The sequence below is a fragment of the Primulina tabacum genome, chromosome 6 (assembly GCF_025594145.1).
Source record: "Primulina tabacum isolate GXHZ01 chromosome 6, ASM2559414v2, whole genome shotgun sequence".
Classification (NCBI taxonomy): domain Eukaryota; kingdom Viridiplantae; phylum Streptophyta; class Magnoliopsida; order Lamiales; family Gesneriaceae; genus Primulina; species Primulina tabacum.
Window position 1 is genome coordinate 42,926,554 of NC_134555.1, and position 23,831 is coordinate 42,950,384.

The 23,831-nt window shown below is 32.9% G+C and overlaps 3 protein-coding genes and 1 long non-coding RNA gene across 8 annotated transcripts; 1 reads left to right on the forward strand and 3 right to left on the reverse strand.

The window, feature by feature from the left end:
* Nucleotides 1-2,075: 2,075 nt before the first annotated feature.
* LOC142550302 (basic leucine zipper 43-like) lies at nt 2,076-2,600 on the reverse strand. Its single transcript, XM_075659529.1, has one exon. The coding sequence runs from the start codon at nt 2,598-2,600 to the stop codon at nt 2,076-2,078; it is 525 nt and encodes a 174-aa protein (XP_075515644.1).
* A 9,349-nt stretch (nt 2,601-11,949) lies between these two features.
* LOC142548276 (uncharacterized) lies at nt 11,950-13,268 on the forward strand. Its single transcript, XR_012820953.1, has 3 exons — nt 11,950-12,075; nt 12,450-12,512; nt 13,097-13,268. It is a non-coding gene; the product is annotated as an uncharacterized LOC142548276 (long non-coding RNA).
* A 2,267-nt stretch (nt 13,269-15,535) lies between these two features.
* On the reverse strand, nt 15,536-17,639 carry LOC142549745 (uncharacterized). Of its 2 annotated transcripts, none has more exons than XM_075658854.1 (2): nt 16,308-17,639; nt 15,536-15,653 (listed from the first exon to the last, which is right to left on the reverse strand). In XM_075658854.1, the coding sequence occupies exons 1-2, from the start codon at nt 17,636-17,638 to the stop codon at nt 15,617-15,619; spliced, it is 1,368 nt and encodes a 455-aa protein (XP_075514969.1). In that variant the 5' UTR covers nt 17,639; the 3' UTR covers nt 15,536-15,616. The 2 variants fall into 2 exon arrangements, with proteins under 2 accessions (XP_075514969.1, XP_075514970.1); XM_075658855.1 differs by lacking the exon at nt 15,536-15,653 and adding an exon at nt 15,730-16,130.
* Nucleotides 17,640-17,924: 285 nt separating this feature from the next.
* LOC142549746 (WPP domain-interacting tail-anchored protein 1-like) lies at nt 17,925-22,860 on the reverse strand. 4 transcript variants are annotated; one of them, XM_075658857.1, is made up of 6 exons: nt 22,692-22,860; nt 21,837-21,891; nt 20,896-21,498; nt 19,500-20,605; nt 18,832-19,029; nt 17,925-18,336 (listed from the first exon to the last, which is right to left on the reverse strand). In XM_075658857.1, exons 3-6 carry the CDS (start codon nt 21,458-21,460, stop codon nt 18,145-18,147), a joined length of 2,061 nt encoding a protein of 686 aa, XP_075514972.1. In that variant the 5' UTR covers nt 21,461-21,498; nt 21,837-21,891; nt 22,692-22,860; the 3' UTR covers nt 17,925-18,144. The 4 variants fall into 4 exon arrangements, with proteins under 4 accessions (XP_075514972.1, XP_075514971.1, XP_075514973.1 ...); XM_075658856.1 differs by having other exon boundaries at nt 21,837-21,905; nt 22,692-22,746; XM_075658858.1 differs by having other exon boundaries at nt 21,837-21,885; nt 22,692-22,735.
* Between the last annotated feature and the right edge of the window lie 971 nt (nt 22,861-23,831).

The window sequence follows — 23,831 nt, forward strand, 5'->3', positions numbered from 1 at the left end:
TGAACTCCACTTTGTTCGTTTGGACCATCAATTGAATATGCATCTAAGTGTTCCATATAAATTTCTACCTCATAGTTTGTTGGAATATTCTTTCTAACTTCCAACACATCTGAATCATTTTGTAAACATCTCCTTTTATTTAGCGTATTCCCGATCTTGTGCCAAAACATAATAGCATCTTTATTTTTGAATCCAAGATCATCTGCAAACCCCCACAACTCAACCATTGCTAGCTTATCAAGATCAAAAAAGTCGAAATATTCAAAACTTCCCCCAACGTATTCATCGTGTTCTCCTTTACATTTAAACCTTCCCCTGTAATGCATTTTAATAGTAATCAAATCTTGTTTTCCAAGTAAACCTACACATAAAAAATGAAAAAACAATATAAGTCTTGACCGAAAAATGCATGATACAAAATTAAGTAAAAAAAAGTGAAAATATAATAAATTACCATAATTTGGAGTAATCTCGATTGTCGAGTTACTGCGTTTAGCCATTACTTATCAAACTTGCGGTGACGACACATAGAGAAAGTCATCGGCTGAGGAAGGAGAGAGTGAGGACGGGGATGAAGACTTCCTTCAACTGGAAATCCATTTCAAGCAATGTAACTTTCGGCTGCTAATAAATAACAAGCAATTAGCTTACGAAAAATGATACTTCGTTGAAATATTTAACAACGGATTTGACCATCTAAGATTTCACGATGCTTCGATTTAAAGATTTCAAGAATTACATTAATTCCAGTCAAAAGCATTGCGTACATATCTTGATGACAGCGAGAGATGGCGAGATGGAGGAGATTGGGGATTTCTGGGGATTTTTAGCGTAGAGATAGCATCAGTTTTTCTGGGGATTTTGAGGGGGGAGAAATGGAGGAGTTTGGGAATTTTTAGCGTAGAGAAAATATCGATTTTTGGGCGATTTTAATTTTGTTCTAATTGATTTATGAAGTCAATCTACTCTGTTAAGTTTGACAGCAAACTAACAGAAAAATAGGATTGAGACAACTTTGGTAACGTTTGAGACTAAATCGGCTCATTATATTCGTTTAGGACTACATCGGAAACTACCCCAAACATATGGGACTGAACCGAGAATTTAGCCGAAGTGGGGCAACCGTATGTCTGGATCGGTTTTATGTAATTACGGTTCAGTTTTCGGTTTACGATTTTTGAAATAGCTAATTCAATAACCAAATCATTTTATAACGGTCTGATTCAGTATTATAGTATTACAATTTAGTTCAATTTTTGATTTTTTATTTTTCGATTTAGGCCATATTATGTCCATTCTATAAAAACCAAAAGAACACATAAAGAGATTACTTTAGCAAAAGACCAAGTAAAGGCATAGTTACTTAAATATGTCAAAGTATTATGTTCTTTGCAGTCCAAATTATGTGATATACATTAATTTTGTAAATAAAAATTACTCTTATGCTTGTTTACATTTCATTTTACGAAGAAAATTACTCTAATATTCTTCATAAATTAGACAAATAAATTAGCCACATAAAATTAATCTTTTCAGTATTCATGTAATAAACGATTTAATGATTGATAAGCAAACTAATAAAAGGATAAACAGATCATCATTAACTTAGACAATTTTTTTAAAAAGAAAAATCAATATTAACCAATCATTGTTTCATAGCATCATAATATGACAGATATTCTTGGACACTATATTCATTGAATATAATAATATATATACATATGAATTTTTTATATTGAATGGATGAACGTTATTTACACTCAATATTTTGTTCATGTTTCATCCACATATGAAATTTAACTTATCGTAAGTTAATTTTGTAAGACGATATTTTATATTCTGAAACAAAAAAATGCTAGACAGAACACAGATTTCCATTTCCAAAATTTATACAACTCATTATTTTGGAGAGCTCTTAATCTGAACACTTAGGGAAGATCGTTTGCAACATCTGAATAAAAGTGATTCCTCACTTTTCATTTGAATTTCATTTGAAAATTTTCAAAAAATTAAAAAAAAATCACTTTTATTTAGATTTGCAGACACTCCTTATTCATTCATAAAGCGAAATCATTTCAAGGATCGCTCATCGTCAAGCTCCTAAATCCTTCAAAAGGGCTGTTCAGCTGCATGTGAACGATCATCTGACGAAGCTCCGAAGCCTCCTCTTTGAGCTGCGAATTCTCCTGCACCACTCGATCATGGCGGTCCGAGAAGTCGTTCAATCTATCCATGAGCTGACTGTTCTCATTCCTCAACCAGACGACCTGTGACCAGAGCTCGTCCAACTGCTTCTGCTTGCGCATACGCGACCTGCGAGCGGACTCCCTGTTAGAGATCATCCTTCTCTGCTTCCGCTCGTTGATTATGCTCAGCTGCTGCTCATCGGCTTCGTCGGAGGTTGAGTTGCTGCTGAAACTACACGTGAGTGGTTGGGGGCTGATCAGTTCTTGCATTAAGTTATGATTTGGATACGGCGAGTTGAAGTGGTGGTAGGCCGGTGGGTTGATGCCGGGGAGGGGGAATTGGGGCGGAAACTGATGAGACGGTTGTCGTGGGAAGAGGGGGTAGCGGAGCTCTGAAAATTCTCTGGACTGCATTGCTTTTGGATTCGGTGGAATATGTGTTGAGATTATCTGGATTGAATGGAGGAGAAATTTGAGGTTGAAGACGAAGTGAAGCTTTGGTTGAAGATGTGAATTTATAGTATGATGAAAATGGAGAAACTTTTTGCCCCATGTTTAATCCAGGATACCTACACCTCCGTTACACAGAGGATAATCCAAAATAAGAATTCATTACTCCAAAGTATATAAGTGAAATTGGCTTAGTCTGTTTATTGGTATTTTTCGTGCCACTAAATACGTCAGTATCATGTCAATATCATATTAACATTATACGCAAAAAACTAAAATTTTTAAAAGCAAAAAAAAAAAATTAGTTTTGAAATTCAATTAGGTAGAAAAATGGTATAAAAAAAACAAGCATAATAATTTATTAGTCACAATATTTAATTTTCTGCCGTGGAGCAATATTTGAACTTAGTAAATGTTTAAAAAAAATTAAATGAGAGAATAATTTTTTTGATTTCATGTTTTCTTCCATAATTCTCCCTCACCTAATTGGGACGCCTTAAATAGAGATGAGAATAGCATACAAATGGTTCGAAGATTAATCGAGCTTCCTCTTTTAGGGACTAGACCCAAGATCCTCTCGGGGGTTTCCATGACACCTTGTGCTACTAGTGCTTACGCACTCCCATCCCAAACCGACAAAGGCTGAACACCCTTTAGGACTCGTCCACATGATTCATCTCGTGGTAGACCATATGAAGAAACTTTAATAGTTAACCCAAGGACTCTATATAGCAAGGCACACCAACATTATCAAGTATCAATTAGAGATCTTAGCATCGTGGATATCGCTGACGTGTTCGATTTCACGTAAACACTATGATGAAAAATGAATAAATTGAAGAAAAAAGTATAAGTTAATTATTAAAATCATGAATTGACTGATAATAAGACCCAAAATAGAATTGTATAAGCAGTAGAACTAAAAATGTCATTCTCTCATTAAAAAAACATATTATGACGAGGGATCTACGCAACGCGAGTTAGCTCATCTCTGCCAGCAGTGGAATATATATTATTCAATATATTTTGTTTTCTATTTTTTAAATTAGCACCGAGATTAATACTAAGGACAACACCATTAGGTCTTGTTGTATTCGATGCGTATATTTTAAAACATTAAAATATAGTAAAATTTATTTTCGAAGGAAATATTTTGTATCTAAAAATATTATTCTATTTAATCGAAGAAAATCTCCTCTCAATTAAAAAAAATTACGAGTCTCTAAGCGAGTTTACTCATGTTGAACAAAAATTACTTATATAAAATAGAAATGACAGAGAAGAATTTTATATCGAAAAAATCTTGACTCTCTGTATAGTTTGATTATCGAGTTTTTGTGTTTTTCTTATATTTTATGAATTTGACATTTACCGTATATTATACTTTTCGCATTAAGGTAAAAACTTGTATGAGACGATCTTATGGGTCGTATTTTGTGAGACGGATCTCTTATTTGGGTCATTCATGAAAAATTATTACTTTTTATGCTAATAATATTATTTTTTATTGTGAATATCTGTAGGGTTGACTCATCTCACAAATAAATATTCGTGAGATTGTCTCACAAGAGACCTACTCTCGCATTAATTAAATTAAATACAAGATCAATGAATGCAAAAAAAAAAACTTGTTTGATTATTGCATCTTATTTTTTCATTAATGTACACATGAAAACTTGCAATGTTTTTTTGAGTGAAAAACCTTGCAAATTTTAATATTTGACTTCATTTAAAAAGTCAAACATACTTGCAACTAGAACCGATGAAAACTGGAAAAAAAAACAAATTCTTTTAATAATTTTTTTTTTACTGAATCGTCTTTCTATATTAGAAACCCAAAATTAGATATAATAGCATTTCATAGTTGATTTTTATGGAATCACTGGGAAAACATTATTTTAATTCATTGGTTATTATTGAAGTTTATATCAGATCATATTATTTAATTGTTTTTGAGGATAATCTTTTCAAAAAGGAAAATATTCTTACATCATAGAAAATATTTTTGTAATGGGTGGAACATGAATGACAATTGGAAATTAAAAGAAAATGTTTATTGTGGAAGAAAAAGCCTCAGTAAGAAAATGCTATGGGGTAATGGTCACCCGAAGTAATAATTTCTTCACTTTTTGGTAGGTTTTGATTGGTGGCAAAAACTTGTGTGAGACAATCTCACAGATCGTATTTTGTGATACAGATCTCTTATTTGAGTCATTCATAAAAAAATATTACTTTTTTATGGTAAGAGTATTACTTTTTATTGTGAATATCGGTAGGGTTAACTCGTCTCACAGATAAATATTCGTGAGACTATCTCACAAGATACATACTCTTAATTGTTTTATAATTTCAAAATACTCTTTAATCATTTTCAATAATAATATTTCTCCTTTTATCTTATTTTCTCTCATTTCCATTTCTAAAATCTAAAATTGAAAATTTTAATTTTAATTTTTTCTCAGAAAAAATTAATTTTTTCTACGAAACATATATCTCATGTTTTAAGTATTTAATTAATGATTTTTTTTGCCATTCACTCAAGTAATTTTTTCATTGTCTTATCCAAAGATGTTACTAAATTCATACTCTAAAAAAAATAAAAATAAAAAGAATATAATTAAGTTTACTTTTTTTTATTTGTTTTATTTCGGACGAACCTGCATCTAACACCTCTGTAAAAATGAACTCAATTAACAATTATCTTTTTAAATTTTGTATATTTAAAAATCAGACACATTTATAAAAATGGTATCCCTGATATTTAAAAAATGTAGTATTTTATGAGTCCACTATCTTTTTACAAGGGGTTTTATATCTTTTCGTGCTAAGTGTCATATGTTTTATTTCATTCTGTTATTACAAATCAGAGAGCCATGAGTGCAACTTTACATGATAGAAAGGGATGTCTTACATAAATGATTTATATATATGTAGATATATTATACCTAAATGGCTAAATGAAAGTTAATGATAGTTCCCATCCATTCTTCTGAAATTAGGTTTTTCGTAAGACAATCTTATATTTTTTTCTGTTAGATGGGTCAACCTGATTCATAATTAAAACGAAAAGTGATATTTTTAGCATAATAAATAATATTTTTTCATGAATCGTATCGAACTGATGATCTGTCTCACGAAATTGACTAATGAGATCGTCTCACAATAAATTTTTTTTTTATCCAAAAGAGTGATATTATTTAATTAGTGTTTAATTAATGGTCGATATGTTAATGGGAAAGATGTTAAAGGTGGGATAAGTACAATGAATGTGATTTAATATTAATCATGCTAATATTATATATAAATAATGGAAGGTTGTGTTATGAGACCTAATTTTGTTAATACATACGTTTTAATAATTGTAAAGAATTTTTTAATAAACATGTAGTACTTATCTGTGCTTTTGATATGATCTCCAATTTTCATGATTGTTTAGAACAAGAAACAACTGAGTTATTTAAGTGTGTGTGTGTGTATATATAATATATATATATATATATATATATATATATAAATTTGTTATGTGTGTATATTCTCGTATATTACCTGGTCACACCTGACGATTTAATCATAAAATGATCATATCACTCTTAATATAAAAAATAAAACTATAGAAAACTATAAATTGAAAAAAATTGAAATAATTATTCTGATTATATCTAGATATATTATATATATAATATTAATTTAAATAAATTTTATAAAAAAATTAGACGAAAATAACTGATGCCAGAGAATATGTATTATTTTAAACATATGTCCTGATTTTAAGAGCAACTGCTACAAAATAAAAGGTACAATATTTGCTGATTTGGTGGGAGCTTGATAACTGTCATATTCTTCTTTGTTTTATATTATCTATGTGGTCTTATCTTTTGATTGTAAAAGATTACATATCTGTCGGAAAAGTTGGATTACTTGAATAGAAAACATGGCTTGAATTTCAAATAAATGAGAAAATATTGAAACGGAATATTTCCATTTCAAAATCAGAGACAAGTACTACAAGAAAAACATGGAATTCGGTCTCTACAACAAAATAGAGACCGATTATCGATCGATTTGGTTAGTATAAATAACCTTGGTCACTAATTGTGAGAATTGAGGAGTTATGGAAGACATCCTTGTAGTTGGTGGTGACAGTAGGCGGCCGACAAGCGCCGATGGTGTTGAAATAGTTGAAAGCACAAGTTTTTAAGGTTTTGAGAGATGATTGGAGCGAGAGGAACACTAGTGGTGAGTTTTAAAATATTTAGGTTTTATTATATACCACTTTCATATTTCAGTCTCATATTAGAGACCGATATCGCAAATTATAGAACTAAATAAAAATTCGGTTTTCAATTTGTGTGTAGAACAAAAAATCGAGCTACAAAAAAAATATGAAATTATAAACATCACGAAAATAATTTATCGACCGATATTAGTAATAATTTATGTCTCAAATTACAGACTGAAATTATTGTCGGTCTCTAATATAGCTACAAATCTCCATTTCTTTTGTAGCGAAGAAGGCCTTCATCAACAGATTTTTGATATGAAATATTCTGTCCCAAACTCTCTTTTGAGACGGAAAATTAGTCTTCAGAGACGAAATTTTCCGTCTGTTTTATTGCAGTGAGCTATTTGAAGTATTTAATGGATTAAACCCTTTCATTTTCTATTTTTTTAATGTTTATATAGTGTCGGAAGGGTAATATAAAATTCAATAAATATGAAAGTATTGTTAGATTAATGCCTAAAAGTCAAGTCTGTTCATTTCGACTACCATACGAGAAGCTCCCTTACTATTGAATCTTCCTGAATTTTAGCTCGCTTCTTTGGTTAGTTTTTACTATGTCAATCCGAAGCAACTTTAACCCGTTGTATTTTTGAAACCGACAAACTCTTGTGAGATTGTTTTACAGATTAATTTTGCGAGACAGATCTCTTAGTTGACATAACTCATGCAAAAAATATTAGTTTTCACTCCAAATATGGATCGGATCGATCCGTCTCACGGAAATTCGAGAAATCAACTCTTTTGGGAAACCATTATCTGTGATTCTTAAAGTACCAGTTTGAAAAGACCGATGTATTTCAAGAAAATTGCATGTTTCACATTGTATAAATTTTAGTTAGTAATTAAAATTAAATTCTTCTCTAATCAACTGAGTTTTAGTAAGATCCAACTTTTATTTATCTCCACTAAATCGAGGTCTAGTTTATATGGCTCAAGAGTGTTCTGAATTAAGAAACTGGGAATGGACTCTTCCACCTGCTCGTGGCCTACCATTCAAGAGTTGATACTCGGTACTACAATTCGATGTTCAGAACTATCGGTTGCTCTTGCTCTATCTTCAATTGACCAAAGGAAATATTGTCATTATGCGATTTACAATTTTGATAACTTTTGTCATGTTAAATTTTCGATCTTATAAGTCTGCTACCTTTCTTCCTTTTTTAAAACATTTTTTGTATTTTTTCTAACGTAACTCAAATTGTTTCACTGATATATATATATATATACATATACATATACATATATATATATATATGTAAACGAGAAAATTCTTCTTTACAATTTTGATAATCTATGTTGTAATATTTCATTATTAGTCCATAAACTTTCAATTTTTGAAATTTTTAATCATTTTTTTATTAGAATACTGATGTGTCAAATATATATATATATATAGGCAAAAACTTGTGTGAGACGGTATCACGGATCATATTTTGTGAGACGGATCTCTTATTTGGGTCATCCATGAAAAATATTACTTTTTATGCTAAGAGTATTACTTTTTATTATGAGTATCAGTATGGTTGACTCGTCTCACATATAAAGATTCGTGAGATCGTCTCACAAGAGACCTACTTTTTAATTTGTTTCCTTTGATTGTTTAATTTTAAAAATAAAGATTTGGAGACGTAAGATTTTGCTTTTTGATTCATTCCTATCTTCACAAATCAAAAATACAAAATATGTAAGGCAAGGAAAGAAAAAGAACAAGAAAAGGGTTGGCTGGAAACCTTGTTCTTTTTGACGTTAATGATAGAAATTATTAAAACCCACTCAAGGCACAACCTCTGTCACCAAATCTTATCTGTGTTTCAAAATCGTGCCCGTATCTCATCATCTTTCCCATTATAACCTCTTGTTTAAGTCGTCACCTATCGTCTAACATCAAATTCTCAAATTTAAGACGGGTTATTGATTTTCTTCCCAAATTAATTAAAGTCTCGTTTTTCCCATGGACGCAAATTTAAGACGGGCTATTGATTTTCTTATCGAATATCTATATTTAATTGTATATTTTTGGGGAAATTATATTAATTCTTTATTATATGAAGATTTTGGGAAATCAAAATTGAAGAAATCTAATGAATAGAGACAGGGCCCGTAAGTATCGGAGGTGGTGGGATTTAAAGTGACTTAGAGCTGCATAGGCATGTGTTATGTGTCTATCAGGTTGGTAAAAAAATTATTTTTGGTAATTTAATATTCTTTTAAGAAAAAAAATTAATTTTTCGAATAATATTTATAATTTTTTGTATATATTTATATTAAAGTAAATGCTAAAATATTTTTTAGAACTTTGGAATTTACGATGAAATGATTTGTGGTAAGGTCAATTTGTTGGCATATGCATCCCACTTAACCTACATGTGGTTTTCTCTTTCAGGTGTTTGTGTAAAGCAAATGATTTCGATACAAATAAAAAACATGTGGTGAGCCCTATCGAGTTTTTGTCTGGATTCGGAAAGGTCATACGTGTGATCATGTCAACTTTTATTTATATATTCAATTACTAAGAATTCGTATGGTATAATTTATGTAAAATTAATTTTGGATAAAGTATACATTATTTTATATATTTGAAAATTGAGTAGTACTTTTCTGAGATGGTTTCATGGATTTTTATTTGTGAAACGGGTCAATCTTGCTCATATTTACAATAAAAATTAACATTTTTTCATCAGTGACCCAAATATAATATTCATCTCACAAAATTGACCCGTGAGTAGGGGTGGAGAAAAATACTAAATTTTCGATATACCGAGGTTACCGTACCAAAAAATACCGAATTTATCGAAATTTTTGGTATACCGAAATATTCGGTAGGTAACGGTATGAAATTTGGAATTTTCGATACATACCGAAATAATATATAAATTTAAAAATATATAATATTTTTAAATAAAAAATTTAAATTTTAAAAAATATAAAAAAAAATTAGTATAAAACAATATATATCGATATTGTACCAAAATAAAAAATTTAACTTCTGTTTGGATTCATCATGTTGGAATAGTCTAAATCAAAGTTCAGTGAAGCAACTCGACTCGTAGTTGAGAAAAAATGCTGAGAAGTATTATCTCTGTCGCCTGAACTTAGAGCTAGCTAGAGGACTGGATGCTGGGCCTCAACTTGTTAAAAAACTGACAGGCTTCAGAAATCTTATGACCTCGGACATTGTTGCAAAGATAGCGGATGAAAAAATCGCACATGTTGCGATTGAAGTTTATTGGTGTTCATTGATATCTTGAATCTCCAGACAAATGTTGCAGTTGATGTTTATTGTCTTGATGGATTTGTTTTGTATATATCTTTTCTGGTCTCTTTGAATGTTTTGAGGGATTTATTTAGCATTGGTAATCGCTGACCTTGAAATTATAAGAGAATGAATTTTTTTAAACATACTTTCGGTGTGACGATATTTTACCGATGTCATACAAAAAATTCTGCATACCGATTGGTACGGTAATGATATCATTTTTCTTATACGGTGTTTTCGGTACGTTATACGATACCTGAAATTTTGGTACAATATACCATACCGACCACTTCTACTCGTGAGACTGTCTCACATTAGTTTTTTTTTTTTTTTTTTTTTTTTTTTTGAAATTTAGCTTTTATCTGATTAACTAGATTAGTTTTATTTGTTGTAACAAATTATTTGTTCCTATTTATATTTATTATTATTTATTTTTGTAATTGATAGAATCAAAGTATTTAGATTCAAATTTTTAAACCTTCTTTTCAAAGTTCTCGAGAGTGAACGTCAATGTGATTATTGAAAAGTATATAATTTATCATTATTCATAGATCTACCCCATTAGGATATTAATTAGGGGATCAACTTAAATAAAAAAATTATGGAATATGATAGATAATTCATGAGAGTTAGATATAATAAATTGTTTTTGTTTTATTATTGTATCACTTTTAATTAACTCAAAAATTAGATTTAAAAAGTATATTAATATAAATACCATGCCTTTATATATTTTTTTTGTACAAAGTAGTTTCTTAATACGTATTTATTTTTTAAATAATAAAAAAATATAAGACGAATAAGATAAGAGAATATTAAGAAGAATATTTTTTTAGCGATAGTTATTTATATTTCATGTACTTTACTTTATTAATAAATTTCTGTATATAATGAAGTTTAGTAAAAAAGGATTAATCCGAATAATTTAAAACGTTACAAGTAACTAGGATTAGCAGGAAATCGCCTTTCGATAGGGTGGCGGGTGATCGAGTGGGAGCGGTCGGCCATGGGCTCGACGAGATGTGGTCGACGGGACTTGTGTTAGGTCCGCTGGTTGAATGAGGCTCTGATCGTACATAACAAAGTTAACCAAAAAAACTCAGGATATTGGTTAAGAGGGGATAAGTTCAAATTTCATCATCATCGAACGTAATTAATTGTTAAAAATCATATTTTATTAATTATTAATTAATGGCAATAACTTTTTCTTGCACTACATCCTTCTTAATTCAGGGTGCCAAACATTTAGTTTAGGGGTAGGTCTTTTGTGAGACGGTCTCACGAATCTTTATCTGTGAGACGAGTCAATCATACCGATATTCACAATAAAAAGTAATACTCTTAGCATAAAAAATAATACTTTTTCATGGATGACCCAAATAAGAGACACGTCTCACAAAATACGACCCATGAGCAGGGGCGGAGCAATGATCTTGGTTCAGTGTAGGCAACAATATATTATAATTAATAAAGCAAAAAAATAAAAAAAAACAATTATTAATCGACAGCTAAAAATAATGTGTCATAAAGTTTGAACACAAGTTACGCACATGTAAGGCCCGATATTTTATCATTTTAATTCGAGATTATTTAATTTATGATTTTGGAACGTTGAGGATTGAAATTGAATTAAAAAAAATTGTAAGGACCAAATTGCAAATAGTGAAGTTTCAGGGGCTAAAGTGCAATTAATTGGATTGAATGGGACACTTGGCTTTCTTATGCAACTTGATATGTCAAATATCATTTCCTTCTTCAGACTCTAGCATGAACCGAACGAATTCCATAGCTATTCTCTCAAATTTCCTCAAAGCCTAGAAATTTATTGTGCAAGATCCGTTTATCAGAATTTGAATCCGAACACAGTTATGTGCTCCTCTCATCGACAGCTACAACTGGACGTAAGTTTTATTAGGTTCTGTTATCATTTGAAATTATGATGTTGAAAGAATTATTATTTGATCATTATTATGTGTTCTGGAAATATTAGACATCGTAGAATCGAAGTCAGATCAAATAACAGATTGATTATGAAATTGTTATAATTTTCTGATTATATTGATTGGAAATTGGACAGATTTGGATTATTGACTGATTTTGGATTGTATTGGATATGGGTTATAGATTGTTATTGATATATGTTGATGTGGTATTGACGGGAATATCGAGATTGTTCCGTTATGCCGTTGATTTTGAGTTAGATTCAGATTGATCAGATTCAGTGTTGAATTGGGAATGGAATATTGATATCATTATTCTCGATATGTCATTTCAGATTGATAGAGACAGTCTTGAATTCAGAACTTCCAATTCGTCAGACCGAGATTACGAAAGAAAGGTATAAGTCAATGTGGTACCGGGAGAACGACTCGATTATGATATACTTGAGTTTCCCTAAATCACATACTTATTGTTATTATTTACATTGATTTGAATTGATATGCTTGTTCTATTGATTTATAGAATCATGTATTAGATGAGTATTAGACGAATGATCTTATGACATAAGTGCCGATAGTGATGGAATCGTCACTGGCACATTGCACATTGTCACAAGATAGTGAATTGGCGATATTGCCACAGTCTGTGACGGATAGGTCAAGACACCGGATGTTTGGTTATATCGATTGAATAGAATTGGAGTTTCTTCTATTACTGAATTCGATATAGGAATGCCAACGTCTGGAAATCGGGATCCCTAGACTAGGATTGAGTCTAGTTTGAGACGTGGAGTCACGAGTCTGATTGACAGTTTTATATTGATTATGTTTCAGATTTTGATACATATTACTGTTATTTGTTTCATGCTTTATATTGTTTATATGATTGCATGTTTCGTTGATTTATACTGGGATGTATATCTCACCAGAGTTATCCGGCTGTTGTCGTGTTTGTATGTGTGCATGGCAACATGTGGGACAGGTTCAGGGTTGAGGAGATGAAGAGAGATCGTGATTAGAGTGGAGACTACGGACTTTGATTAGAGATATGGTTTAAACACTTGATATGTAGTCGTTAAACCTTAGTTTTGAATGATTGTATATAGTACAAGACTTGTACTTTAATACTGATAAGTATGTTAGAATGTATTCCATTACGTTCCGCATTTAATACTGTATTTAAAAAAAAATTTAGATCTTATTTATTATAATTGATTAAATTGTCCCAATGATGATTAAAAACATGATTAGCGTTCGGGTCCCCACAGCACACCCAGTAGCATTGATAATTGATGGGAAACGTCAGAAAAACGACGAAGAACAGCGTGTACAAAATCCGAAATCAAAACAAAATATGATATAAAATATACGTTCGAAAAATAAGCATGAATTCATTATCGATTGGAAAAAGCATAAAATTATAAAACAATTGAATGATCGACAAACATTGAACAAAAAAACGAACCTAAAATTTGGTAACATTTTGGATATTTTTAGAGATTATGAAAGATGAAGCAGTAATTAAAATGAATTTGAATGATTTTTAATCAAAGTATATGATGTTCGTGACTCGAGAAGAGAAAACACATACAGAAAGCTATAGAGTGTGTAATTGGATACTAATAACATGTAAAAAATTGAGTCTAAAATTTGGGTCTACAAATTATTAAAGGAAAACTGGATCAGCCAAGCATATAATAATAGCATACACAAATTAAAAATTTAGACATAAATATATCTAGGGTGCCGGGAGACACAAATATGAGACCGTCTTACATAAGTTTTTGTCTTAGTTTAGGGTACATGGTATATTCTTTTTGAAATATATATATTTTAAATTTAAATAAAAATTTATATATATTGTGTGCGATAACTATTATATTGTGGCAATGGATATACATATTTTAAACGCATTTCCAGTTCATTTTCTAACATAAAGCCAGCGTAGCACGAATTGAGCAGTGTAACATCAGCATGTTACGAAATTGGATCGAATCCCAAAAGAATGTTTGTATGATGGAAAAATTGCAATATTTGAAGGGATATATATATATATATATATATATATATTATATGCAGCCTTTTTGTGGAGCCAACTATTGTCTATTTGCAATATAATAATTCCTCGATCAACAAGCAAAACTCATCGTAGTACATAGATTCACCTGCAAAATATTTCATTGATATGATAAGAATTAATTAATTCCACCTAGATATCAAGCTAGCTACGATTTATCAGATATATAATTAATTAATGAATATTTAAATATAATCTTTCGTGGGTTCATTCTATTTTATTATTATTTTTTTAAATTTTGCGTCCCGAACCACTATAATTCCCCGTGTTTTGTGTTCTTGTTTTTCCTGTTTTCGGAAATATCGACTGAATGGGGGTGTTGAGTTGCGTGCATATACGAGGTCGAGTTTGGGAATCATTCACAACAATAGATATTTCGAAAAATTAATAATGATTCATTTCATAAAAAAAGAATTTCAGGGTGGACTTGCTTTAAATAATTATAATGTTCAGTTGTACCTGTGTTTGAATACTCTCCAGAGAACTCGACTTTGATACATGTCGGGAGTACCTACGGAGAACTTGAAGTCAAGGAATTTATTTTTTACTTTTTATTTTCAATAATGTTATCTATGTTAACGTTTACCCGAACGTTTATAATTATTACATATTTCAAAGCTTAATTTTAAAAAAGGTTTTCTAAATAAAATGCTAATACCACAGGGGCTTGAAAATAGGAGTTGATTTGAGTTTGAGCTCGAGCTCGAGTTGTATTATTTTTTTCACGAGTTGAGATCGACTCGAGTATAGTATTATTGTGACATTCGGAGTCGAAGGCCATATGTGGTCCATGATATGGGTGATTAATACTTGAAAAGCTAAAATCCCACCAATGAATGAGCAACGAGGAGCGTGAATAAATTGATTACACATTAGCATGAGAGATAAAAGATTTGATATATACTACTCGTATCAATAAGATGAATATTTTTTCGGGAATTCGTAATTTCAAAACTCCAAAGTTAAGCATGGGATAGTGATCAACCCTGAGGAGTTTCTGAAAGAGTGTGTAAGTGGAAAAAGTAACTGAATAGACCAGTGTTGCACAATAAAGATAGTTATCGAATACATGACATACAATTATGGCACTCAAGTCAAGTTGAGAGCTATACATATCGACATATTGAATGCTCTCATGAGGATAATTGGTTAAAAGGCAGTAATTAAAAAGTATGTGACTATGCATAAAGGATACCGAGCGATTACACACAATTCAAGCTGTGATAATTCAGCAACTGAGGCACAAGATTTATTTAATATAATGGGATGGATCAAGATGTAATGATTCTTGTTCGAAAATGAATGTAAAATTCGAGTGAAAACTCCGAAGACAAAATAGAAGCATACTTTTTTTGAAACTCAAGAATGTTGGATAATCAGCAAACAAGGGCGATCCATAGGCGGTACAGATTTTAAGTAGTCAGGCTAAGTGTGCATGCCTGCGGCGTGTGTGTTGAAAGTTCTGTATACAGATAGAGAAGGAACGGCAGGTAAGACTACCCGTAAAATAGTAAAGTTCACGAGCATCGACAATGATGTAATCATGTAACTGAATAATTGGAAACTTTACATAACACTAGAACTGTAGAACATGAGCAGGAAACAAGCAGTAAAAAAGTTTGCAAATTCGATGGTTTCAACAAACCGAGGCTAAGTTTTGTCTAACACAAACCTAATATGTATATCAAACATAGCTCCTCCAGCAAAAAATACTCAAAAACTACTCGTATATTATCTTCTTATCCCATTGGGGTTGGGGTTCGACTGCAATCTGCATCTTATCTTTACACCAACTAATTCGACCTTGATAAATAGCCCAGATCGGCAAACCATCAAAAGGCAGGTAAATCCAGAAGGAAATACCCAACTATCCAACGATTGTCTTCCATATGACCCAATATACAGCTTTGTGGTGTTAAAAGAATTATAGGCAAATCACCTAAAACTCATATATTAAACATGGCAGCCATAAACATAGTAAACTTTGAGGTTTCACCAATTTTATATACAACACCAAATTCACGCACACCCAAATATCCAAAATCTATCATCTTTGAAAAAATATTTTACATAATAATCAACATTTTCTAGGCATAAGTTCAAAATTGTACCTTACCTCAAGATCGTTAGCCTTGAAGCAGAAATTCCACCTCCTCTCTCAAACCTCCTCCTCTCATAATCTGCATCATCTGTAGGTAACTCGTATCGACAAACAGGACATGTATTCCTACCGTGGAGCCACGGAAAAATGCATTCACCGTGGTATAAATGGAAGCAAGGCATCCTCCTCAACTTCTCCCCAACAGCAAACTCATCCATACAAACTGCACAAGAAACCACACGACTAATTTCCTCTAACTCCTTTGTAAACACCACCGAAGGCAGGTTCTCCACCACAGATTTAGCAGCCGGGGGACTACCCTTTGAAGCATTCTCATTCTCTACCAACTGCCCGAAAAGGGCATCATATTCCATCGCCAAAATATAATCTTCACGGTCCCGCAGATTGCCATGGGGAATCCCACTCTCCTCAACACCTTCTGCAGAATTTTCCAGCTCAAAATTCCTCTCCAAATTATTCATTGCCAACAGCACTTCCCATTCTATATTTCTTTCATCCTCTTCTCCCATATCACCACCTAACCTCGAATTTCCACTGTCCGAGGGAGAAATATCCGAAGAAACGGATATTTCCTCAATCCTATCAATAACAGAATTCAAATTCTCTACCTCATCAAAATGGAGTCTTTCACTCACCTCCTCCCATTCAAACTCTTCCCTCTCATTTGCGCTATGATAATTATCATTATTAACCTCAAAGACATCATCATAATTACCATCATCGTTGTTGAAAAAACCAGAATTTACCTCAAATTCTTCAGAATCCGACTCTGAATCCATGTCCACAACTCGAAGGCTCTCGTTTGTCCCAAGGCTCGGACCAAACCCGAACTCAAGTCCAGACTCGTCTACCGGTTCTGAATCAAACTCCCAGATCGGGTCCTCCGCCAAGTGGGTTTCACGCGATTCGAATAGATCTGTGACGAAATTCATCTGCTCCTCATCTTCTTCGCCCCCGAAGAACAAGTGATTAGGGTCCTCGTATTCAGAATCCAGGTTCTCAGCTGCGTTCACCTCGAAATCGAAATTGAAGGAGCTCGTGTAATCATCCAAAAATGTGGGGTCTGATGGATTACCTGAAGAGGAGAATGAATCAAAATTCAAAAACAAAGGGTCGGGATGACGATAGAATTCTTCTTCCTCTTCTTCCTCTCCGGTTTCTTCTTGCAGAGACCCAGTCGTGGCGGTGGATGACACGGAGCGCCGGGAAAGCGGCAGCGGATGGTGGTTGAGGCGGTGTAGATTAGACACCTCCGCCATTACAGAAATTTGAGACGCGTCGTTATTGTCTTGAAAAATGTTCTCTTTGTTTTGTGATAAAAACATATAAATAGTAAAAATACTAACATTTTAGACAGATCATATTTGGTATATTAAATAATGAATGCAAATAAATATTTGTATGATATTTCGCGATCCATAAATTTACAATGCAATGGCTCACAATGTTGTCTGCGACTTTTAAATGTTAAATTAATTAAAATAATAATAATAATTACTAAGAGAAGGATTGGGGTCAACTTCTCAATTACATAAGCAGTAAGATTTAAATATTTGGACTGAAGCTGCCCTACGGCAATGACAAAAGAAACAATGAAATTCAAGGTCAGAATGATAAAATATAGCATTGAATTGCACTCGATGTTTCGATTTTCTTCATTGACAGATCATACAAAAGATTTATTACAATTCACTAACCAAGCAGAGCTGTTTCTTGGGATATTTCGGATGTACAAAAATTGCCAAAACATTACCTAAAATGATACATCACAAACATTTCCCTCTTGAACATATCGCGTTTAGGTGAATTAGTCTGAGTTCTTCGAATTTTGCTATTCACAGCGCTGGAAGAGAGAAGCCCCCAACAACGACATCACCATTACAAGAACAGCAACGGACACATACTTGAAATTTAGCAGCTGACTTGCTTCTATGTTCCTCACGGGCTCGAGCTTGGAGGCGGATATGGATTGCTTCATCTTGATGATCTCACTTGTTGATGAATCTCCAGGATCGTTTCCAATCTAAAAAAAAGCAAATAATAAATATTTTGGGTCAGAAAGATTGGATTTTATGCTATCTTAGCAAAAAGAAAAGAACCATCCTACTTAAACTTTGGTGCGACACAAGAATCAACCAACTGTTCTTTAAAATGCAAATGTGGAACTAAGGAATAAAAGATTATGCCGCATATGATAAATTTGAGTTATGCATATGAGCAGCTTAAAAAGAAAGTACTAATGGACCCCTAACTTCACCCCAATGTTGCTATATATCGAAGTGGAAAAGGATATGACAAGAAAGACCAAATGAATAAAAGGACAGGCTCTAAACTGCGAAGTGAGTAAAATAACCACTGGAGAAGCTATTCACGCACACTTCGACTTGCATCTTTCCATACCAGAAAAATGGAAGTCCATCAAGGCTGATAACCCCAAACTCGTAAATGATAAAACACGTGGTATTAAGTAATAAACAGAATAATTACAACTGACCGACAAAGTAATAGAAGCACTAACCTGATAATCTGTAGCTGAAGACCCTGTTATGTTCTCTTCACTTTCATTTGCCGAGGTCCCACGTTTAACACTAAAATTGGAGACCTTCAATAATTTTGTGTCGGCAGCAGGGTTTTCAACCATATTGAATGAATTGTCCTCATTCATCTGCTTCAAATGCTTAATCATTACCTTTTTCCCTTTTGTTAAAGTTGAAATCTGAAACAATATAACAATGATAAATGAACAAGGAGGTTTATAAAACTAAAAGCAGAACATTGCTTCTCAAAGTTGAAAAGTAAAATAACCACTAATATCATTGCGCTTGTCCACAATAAGAATGACTAAAGTAGAGAAATATGTTTTCACTGCATGGAGGCGTATCCAACATAGCTTTTATGTTCTTGCCTCAATAACTTTTAGAGTTGCAGACTGAAACTAAGATATAGATGCCTCATATTCAATTGGAACTATATCAAGTAGACATGATATGGAGATCCACATCCACTGCTGTCTATGTAGGCAAACCTTGTAAAATTAACTGAAAATTTCACCGCAGACTGACAGCTTAAGACTTTCATGATGAAAACATCTGGACCACAGGGTAACATCTCCTTTAATACAAACCAGAATTTTCTCACTAGTAACTCAGTCAGGAACCACCATGATAGAAAAATCAGAATGCTGACCTGCTTGTGAAGACGTTCCCTTTCAAGAGCCAACTGCACAACTAAATCAGCAATGGCTTTAGTATACATCCTAACATCTTTTACAGTCTCCTTCTTTGCATCATCAGCCTGATGCAAAGATGTTTCCAAGTGTTCCACTCTACCTCTTAGAAAATTAACTCCTCCAACGAGTTCGGCATTGGACTCTGACAAGGTGATGCACTTATCTTCAACACTCTCTGTCTGACTTTCGGCCTTTGAGACCTTAGATTTAAGATCTTTGATCAAATCTTCCATATCCTTGATCATGCTATTTAGCATATTTAGTTTCTCTTCACTAGCTTCAGCAGATGCCTCTGCATGTAGTCGCTTAATTTCGGAATCTTTTAACTGCCGCTCTAGTTGCTCCACCCTCTCAGTTGCATCAGCAATGTCACTTCTCAAGCGATCCAGGTCATTATTAAGCTCCATATTAGAGGCTCTAAGCAATTTACACTCAGATTCATAGCTCTCAACCCACTTTTCAGCTTCAGTGACTTTTTCCATTGTTTCGTCACTTATATTTTCCGTGTCATAAATCTTTGAGGAAGATTCTTCATTTAGTTCTGAAGTATCCTCGACAGAGTGCAGTTGAGCCTCATATTCGCTCAGTTTCTGCTCTACTAAATTAACCTTTTCCAAAAGTTCAGCCCTGCAATGCTCTGAGTGCAGTAAAGCAATGCCTTTTTCTTGCAATTGCTCATTTAAACCTTTACACTGAAATGTCAATTCTCCTTCTCTCTGAATATATCCATTTAAATTGAATTCTGCCATCTGAATTCTTCCAACTAGCTCATTCAAAATCCCCAACAGAATTTCTGAACCATTTTCTGCCACATACAGTCTTTCCCAAATAATTTCAGCTTCTTCTTCAAAACCGATGACTTCTTGTTGTAGCCTAATTTTTAAATCTTCCTCAATTTGTCTAGACTCGGTTAGCTTCTTCTCAAAATCCATTTCCCGAGCCAAAGACTTCTCCAGCATTCTCAAAATATTCCTCTGCTGCTCTGAAGTCTGCATTCTAATCTTTGTACTCAAATTAGAGAGGTCGCCATTTTCCAGACCTGCAAACTCCTCGTCATATTTCGCTGCCAATGATACCACCAGATTGTTAGACTATTAAAAAAGCAAATCAATTCCCAAGAAAACGCAATTACAGAAGACGCTTCAGGACTGCTGTACTAGGGATGCGATGGTAGCCTGAATAAAAAACCAAAAAGATTCCCTCTATTTATAATCAAGGCTGAAATCCCAGCAAATATTGCTAAAATATGCACATCGCAAACTAATTATCGAGCCACAATATTGAATCCTATGTTCAAAAGTTATAAAAAGAGGGGGAAATGAGGAAAAAAATATGAGAAAGTGACGAACATACATTTTTCATTTTCAGAAGAAGTTGACAAGATCCTCTGGAAATTGGCAGATTGCACTTTCATGTCTGATACCTGTTTAAATGACAGCTTCAGGGATTCCTCACAGTCTCGCAACTTTTCTTCCATTTCCCTAAAACCATCACCAAGCTGCTTGAATGATGATATAACCTTTCCGGAAGTAACAACATCAGTTTGAAGATCCAATAGAAAAGTATCCAGTTCTCTGATTTCAGCGTCCAAGAATCCATATAAAAGGTCAAATTGAAATGCTTTTTCATCTGAGCCTTCCAGTGTACGCTCCCCCTCCAAAGCAAAAGCCTCAAAATCATTTTCCCTTGAAGCCACATGCATCACAAGTATATCCAAATTAACCAACTTTTCAGAGCAACATGCTAAATCTAACTCAACCCTTGTTAAAGATTTTGCTGCGCTATCTAGCTCTTCAACGATGTCTCCATGAGATGAAACAACTTCAAGTGAATCCACATTATTTGATTCAACTTCCATTTCACCAGAACCGACAAAATCAACAGCTGCAGATCCATCTTGAATGGTATCGGAACCCATTTCAAGTCTTCTAGTCAGTTTTTATTAAAGTTTAGACCCTGTAAAATTGAGCTTTTATCAAAGTTTAGACCCTGTAAAATAGAGCTTATACATCTTTTCTGAACAAAGGCGAAGTATGATTCAACAGATCAATCATAATGAGGAGTCATGTGGAGTGGATGAGACCCTTAAAGAAAACTACTCGAAGTTCAGCCAAACTACGCACTCACAATGTTTTTAATAGATGGGTTTAAAATAAAAAAACTAATATAAATTACACGGGCTTCATATTACATGAAGAGGATTGCAAGTACTTTGCTTTTGTGTTGTGTAGTTTTATTATGAATGGTGAACATACAGGCTAAAGCGTTGCGAAATAATCGGCGTAAGAATTTACCATGTGTTGCTCGTGGTTAGAGTTACACGGATGCTGGCCAATTCAGCTTCTACACCTTAAAAGATGAAACTGTGTGAAAAGCAAGAGAAGCAGACGAAATGAACGAAAATCAAAAGTTTAAACTGTGTACAGGGAAGAAGTGAACAGATGAGCTTAGCAAATCATCATAATCGACTTTCACTTAGCTTTACTTTCAGATTTTTTTTTTTACATATTTTCATAACCAACATCAGCCCCTAAAATCTTGACGCAATCTTGGCAGCTGTCTGATGAAACTTGCTGCCTGATCAAACCACGGTGTGTACATGTGAAAGTCCCTTAATTCCAGAAAGTACACCCAGTCGACCCTGAGTTCTCTCACCCTCACCACCAGACACCAGATTGCCCTAACTTTTCACCAATCAAGAAACCTTCATAACAGGGAGCCCAAAATCCCATCTCAAGTTCTCACACACACACACACCGAGTCTACAACATGAAAAAAGTACCATTCACATCTTCCACAACACTCAAATCCACATTATCTCGCACAACTTCATTAATTTATGGTTCCGTACGGCATCACGTTGATCCATAATTCTGAACCCTTCCATCAACTTATGCATGATCAAATACTAAACATGTCTTTTATTAATTTCCATTTGATTATCAAAGACACCAAGAAAAGATCAGAAATCGAATTTCCCCTTGCTTATGCACGGGTACAACGAAACCAGCGAAATTCAAACCTCAAATTGGGGGAAAAATCACTTCGAACGTCGGAGAACAGAACCAAGAACATTTACGGATGTGATCCAAAATGTATTACAAGAAAATGGATTATAAAAAAAAAACCAAATACAAGGAAAATCATACCGTTTGGAATGTCGCAGGTTCCAGACTGAGAAATGAATCGACTTCTTTTATCACGCAAGTGGAGATTGATATTTTAATAATTTACATAGAAAATAACTGACTTTGATCAGCACGTGATGTCACGTGACCCACTTTACTGTGGCACGTGGAGGCAAACTGCGGACTGCTGCCCAACCTGCCATTTTTTTTAAACACATTGGGCCGGTGAGTTAGGTTGATAAAATTTGAATATATATAATTAATAATTATAATTTTATTGAGGTTAGATAAATCATCAATATTGATTAATGTGAAATAGATAAACAATATATTAAATTAAAACTAAATATTTAATAGTTTTTCAATCTCGTCAAAACAACCAACATATAATCTAATTAAACAATCACTCCTGGATAGCTTGGATAGTAAGGTTTGCTGAGTGAGCTTCTATCAATATGTCCGAGGTTTAATTTCTTTATGTCTCTGTCGTCCAAGTTTTGAGTTTATCATATAAGATTTGTTCAGTGTGGTTTACCTGCTCAACATAATTTGCAGCTAAGGTTTTAAAAAATAAAAAAAATTAAACAAACAAAAGTGAAATTGGAAATCAATATTTTATGTATGAGACCTCACGGTTAAGCCGACGGATGACGTATCATTAGCCTGTGTCTACGATGTCGGGTTGGATTCATTGGGCTTAGGATAAATACAATTTGGGCCTACATATGTAGATCCACTAAAATTAATTTTTACGCCACAAATATTTCTATATCGATCACTATTTATTAAGCGTTTTATCTTTTAATAATTTTAATTTGACAAAAATTTATGTGAAACGATCTCACAGATTATATTTGTGAGACGAATCTTTTACTTAAGCCATCAATGAAAAAATATTATTTTTTATGCTAAGAGTATTACTTCTTATCATGAATATCGATAATATTAACCCGTCTCACAGATAAAAATTCATTAAACCATCTCACAGATAAAAATTCATTAAACCATCTCACAAAAGATCTACTATTTTGATTAACAAGTACAACGGTCTCTGAAAGTAATTTATCTTAAAAAATTTTGCTAATTAAATATTATTATATCGTGTTTTCCTTAAACAGTATATAAAAACGACAATTTTACAATAAATATATTTAATACTCA

Excerpts from the sequence above, each read along its gene's own strand:
- LOC142550302 (XM_075659529.1), bottom strand. The coding sequence starts at position 2,600 with ATGCAGTCCAGAGAATTTTCAGAGCTCCGCTACCCCCTCTTCCCACGA.
- LOC142549745 (XM_075658854.1), bottom strand. The coding sequence starts at position 17,638 with ATGTTTTTATCACAAAACAAAGAGAACATTTTTCAAGACAATAACGAC. Across the intron at positions 15,654-16,307 it reads TCAAGGCTAACGATCTTGAG|AACTTTCAACACACACGCCG; the intron begins GTAAGGTACAAT and ends ATCTGTATACAG.
- LOC142549746 (XM_075658857.1), bottom strand. The coding sequence starts at position 21,460 with ATGGGTTCCGATACCATTCAAGATGGATCTGCAGCTGTTGATTTTGTC. Across the intron at positions 20,606-20,895 it reads TTCTTCTGAAAATGAAAAAT|CGAAATATGACGAGGAGTTT; the intron begins GTATGTTCGTCA and ends TATCATTGGCAG. Across the intron at positions 19,030-19,499 it reads GGGAACGTCTTCACAAGCAG|ATTTCAACTTTAACAAAAGG; the intron begins GTCAGCATTCTG and ends ATATTGTTTCAG.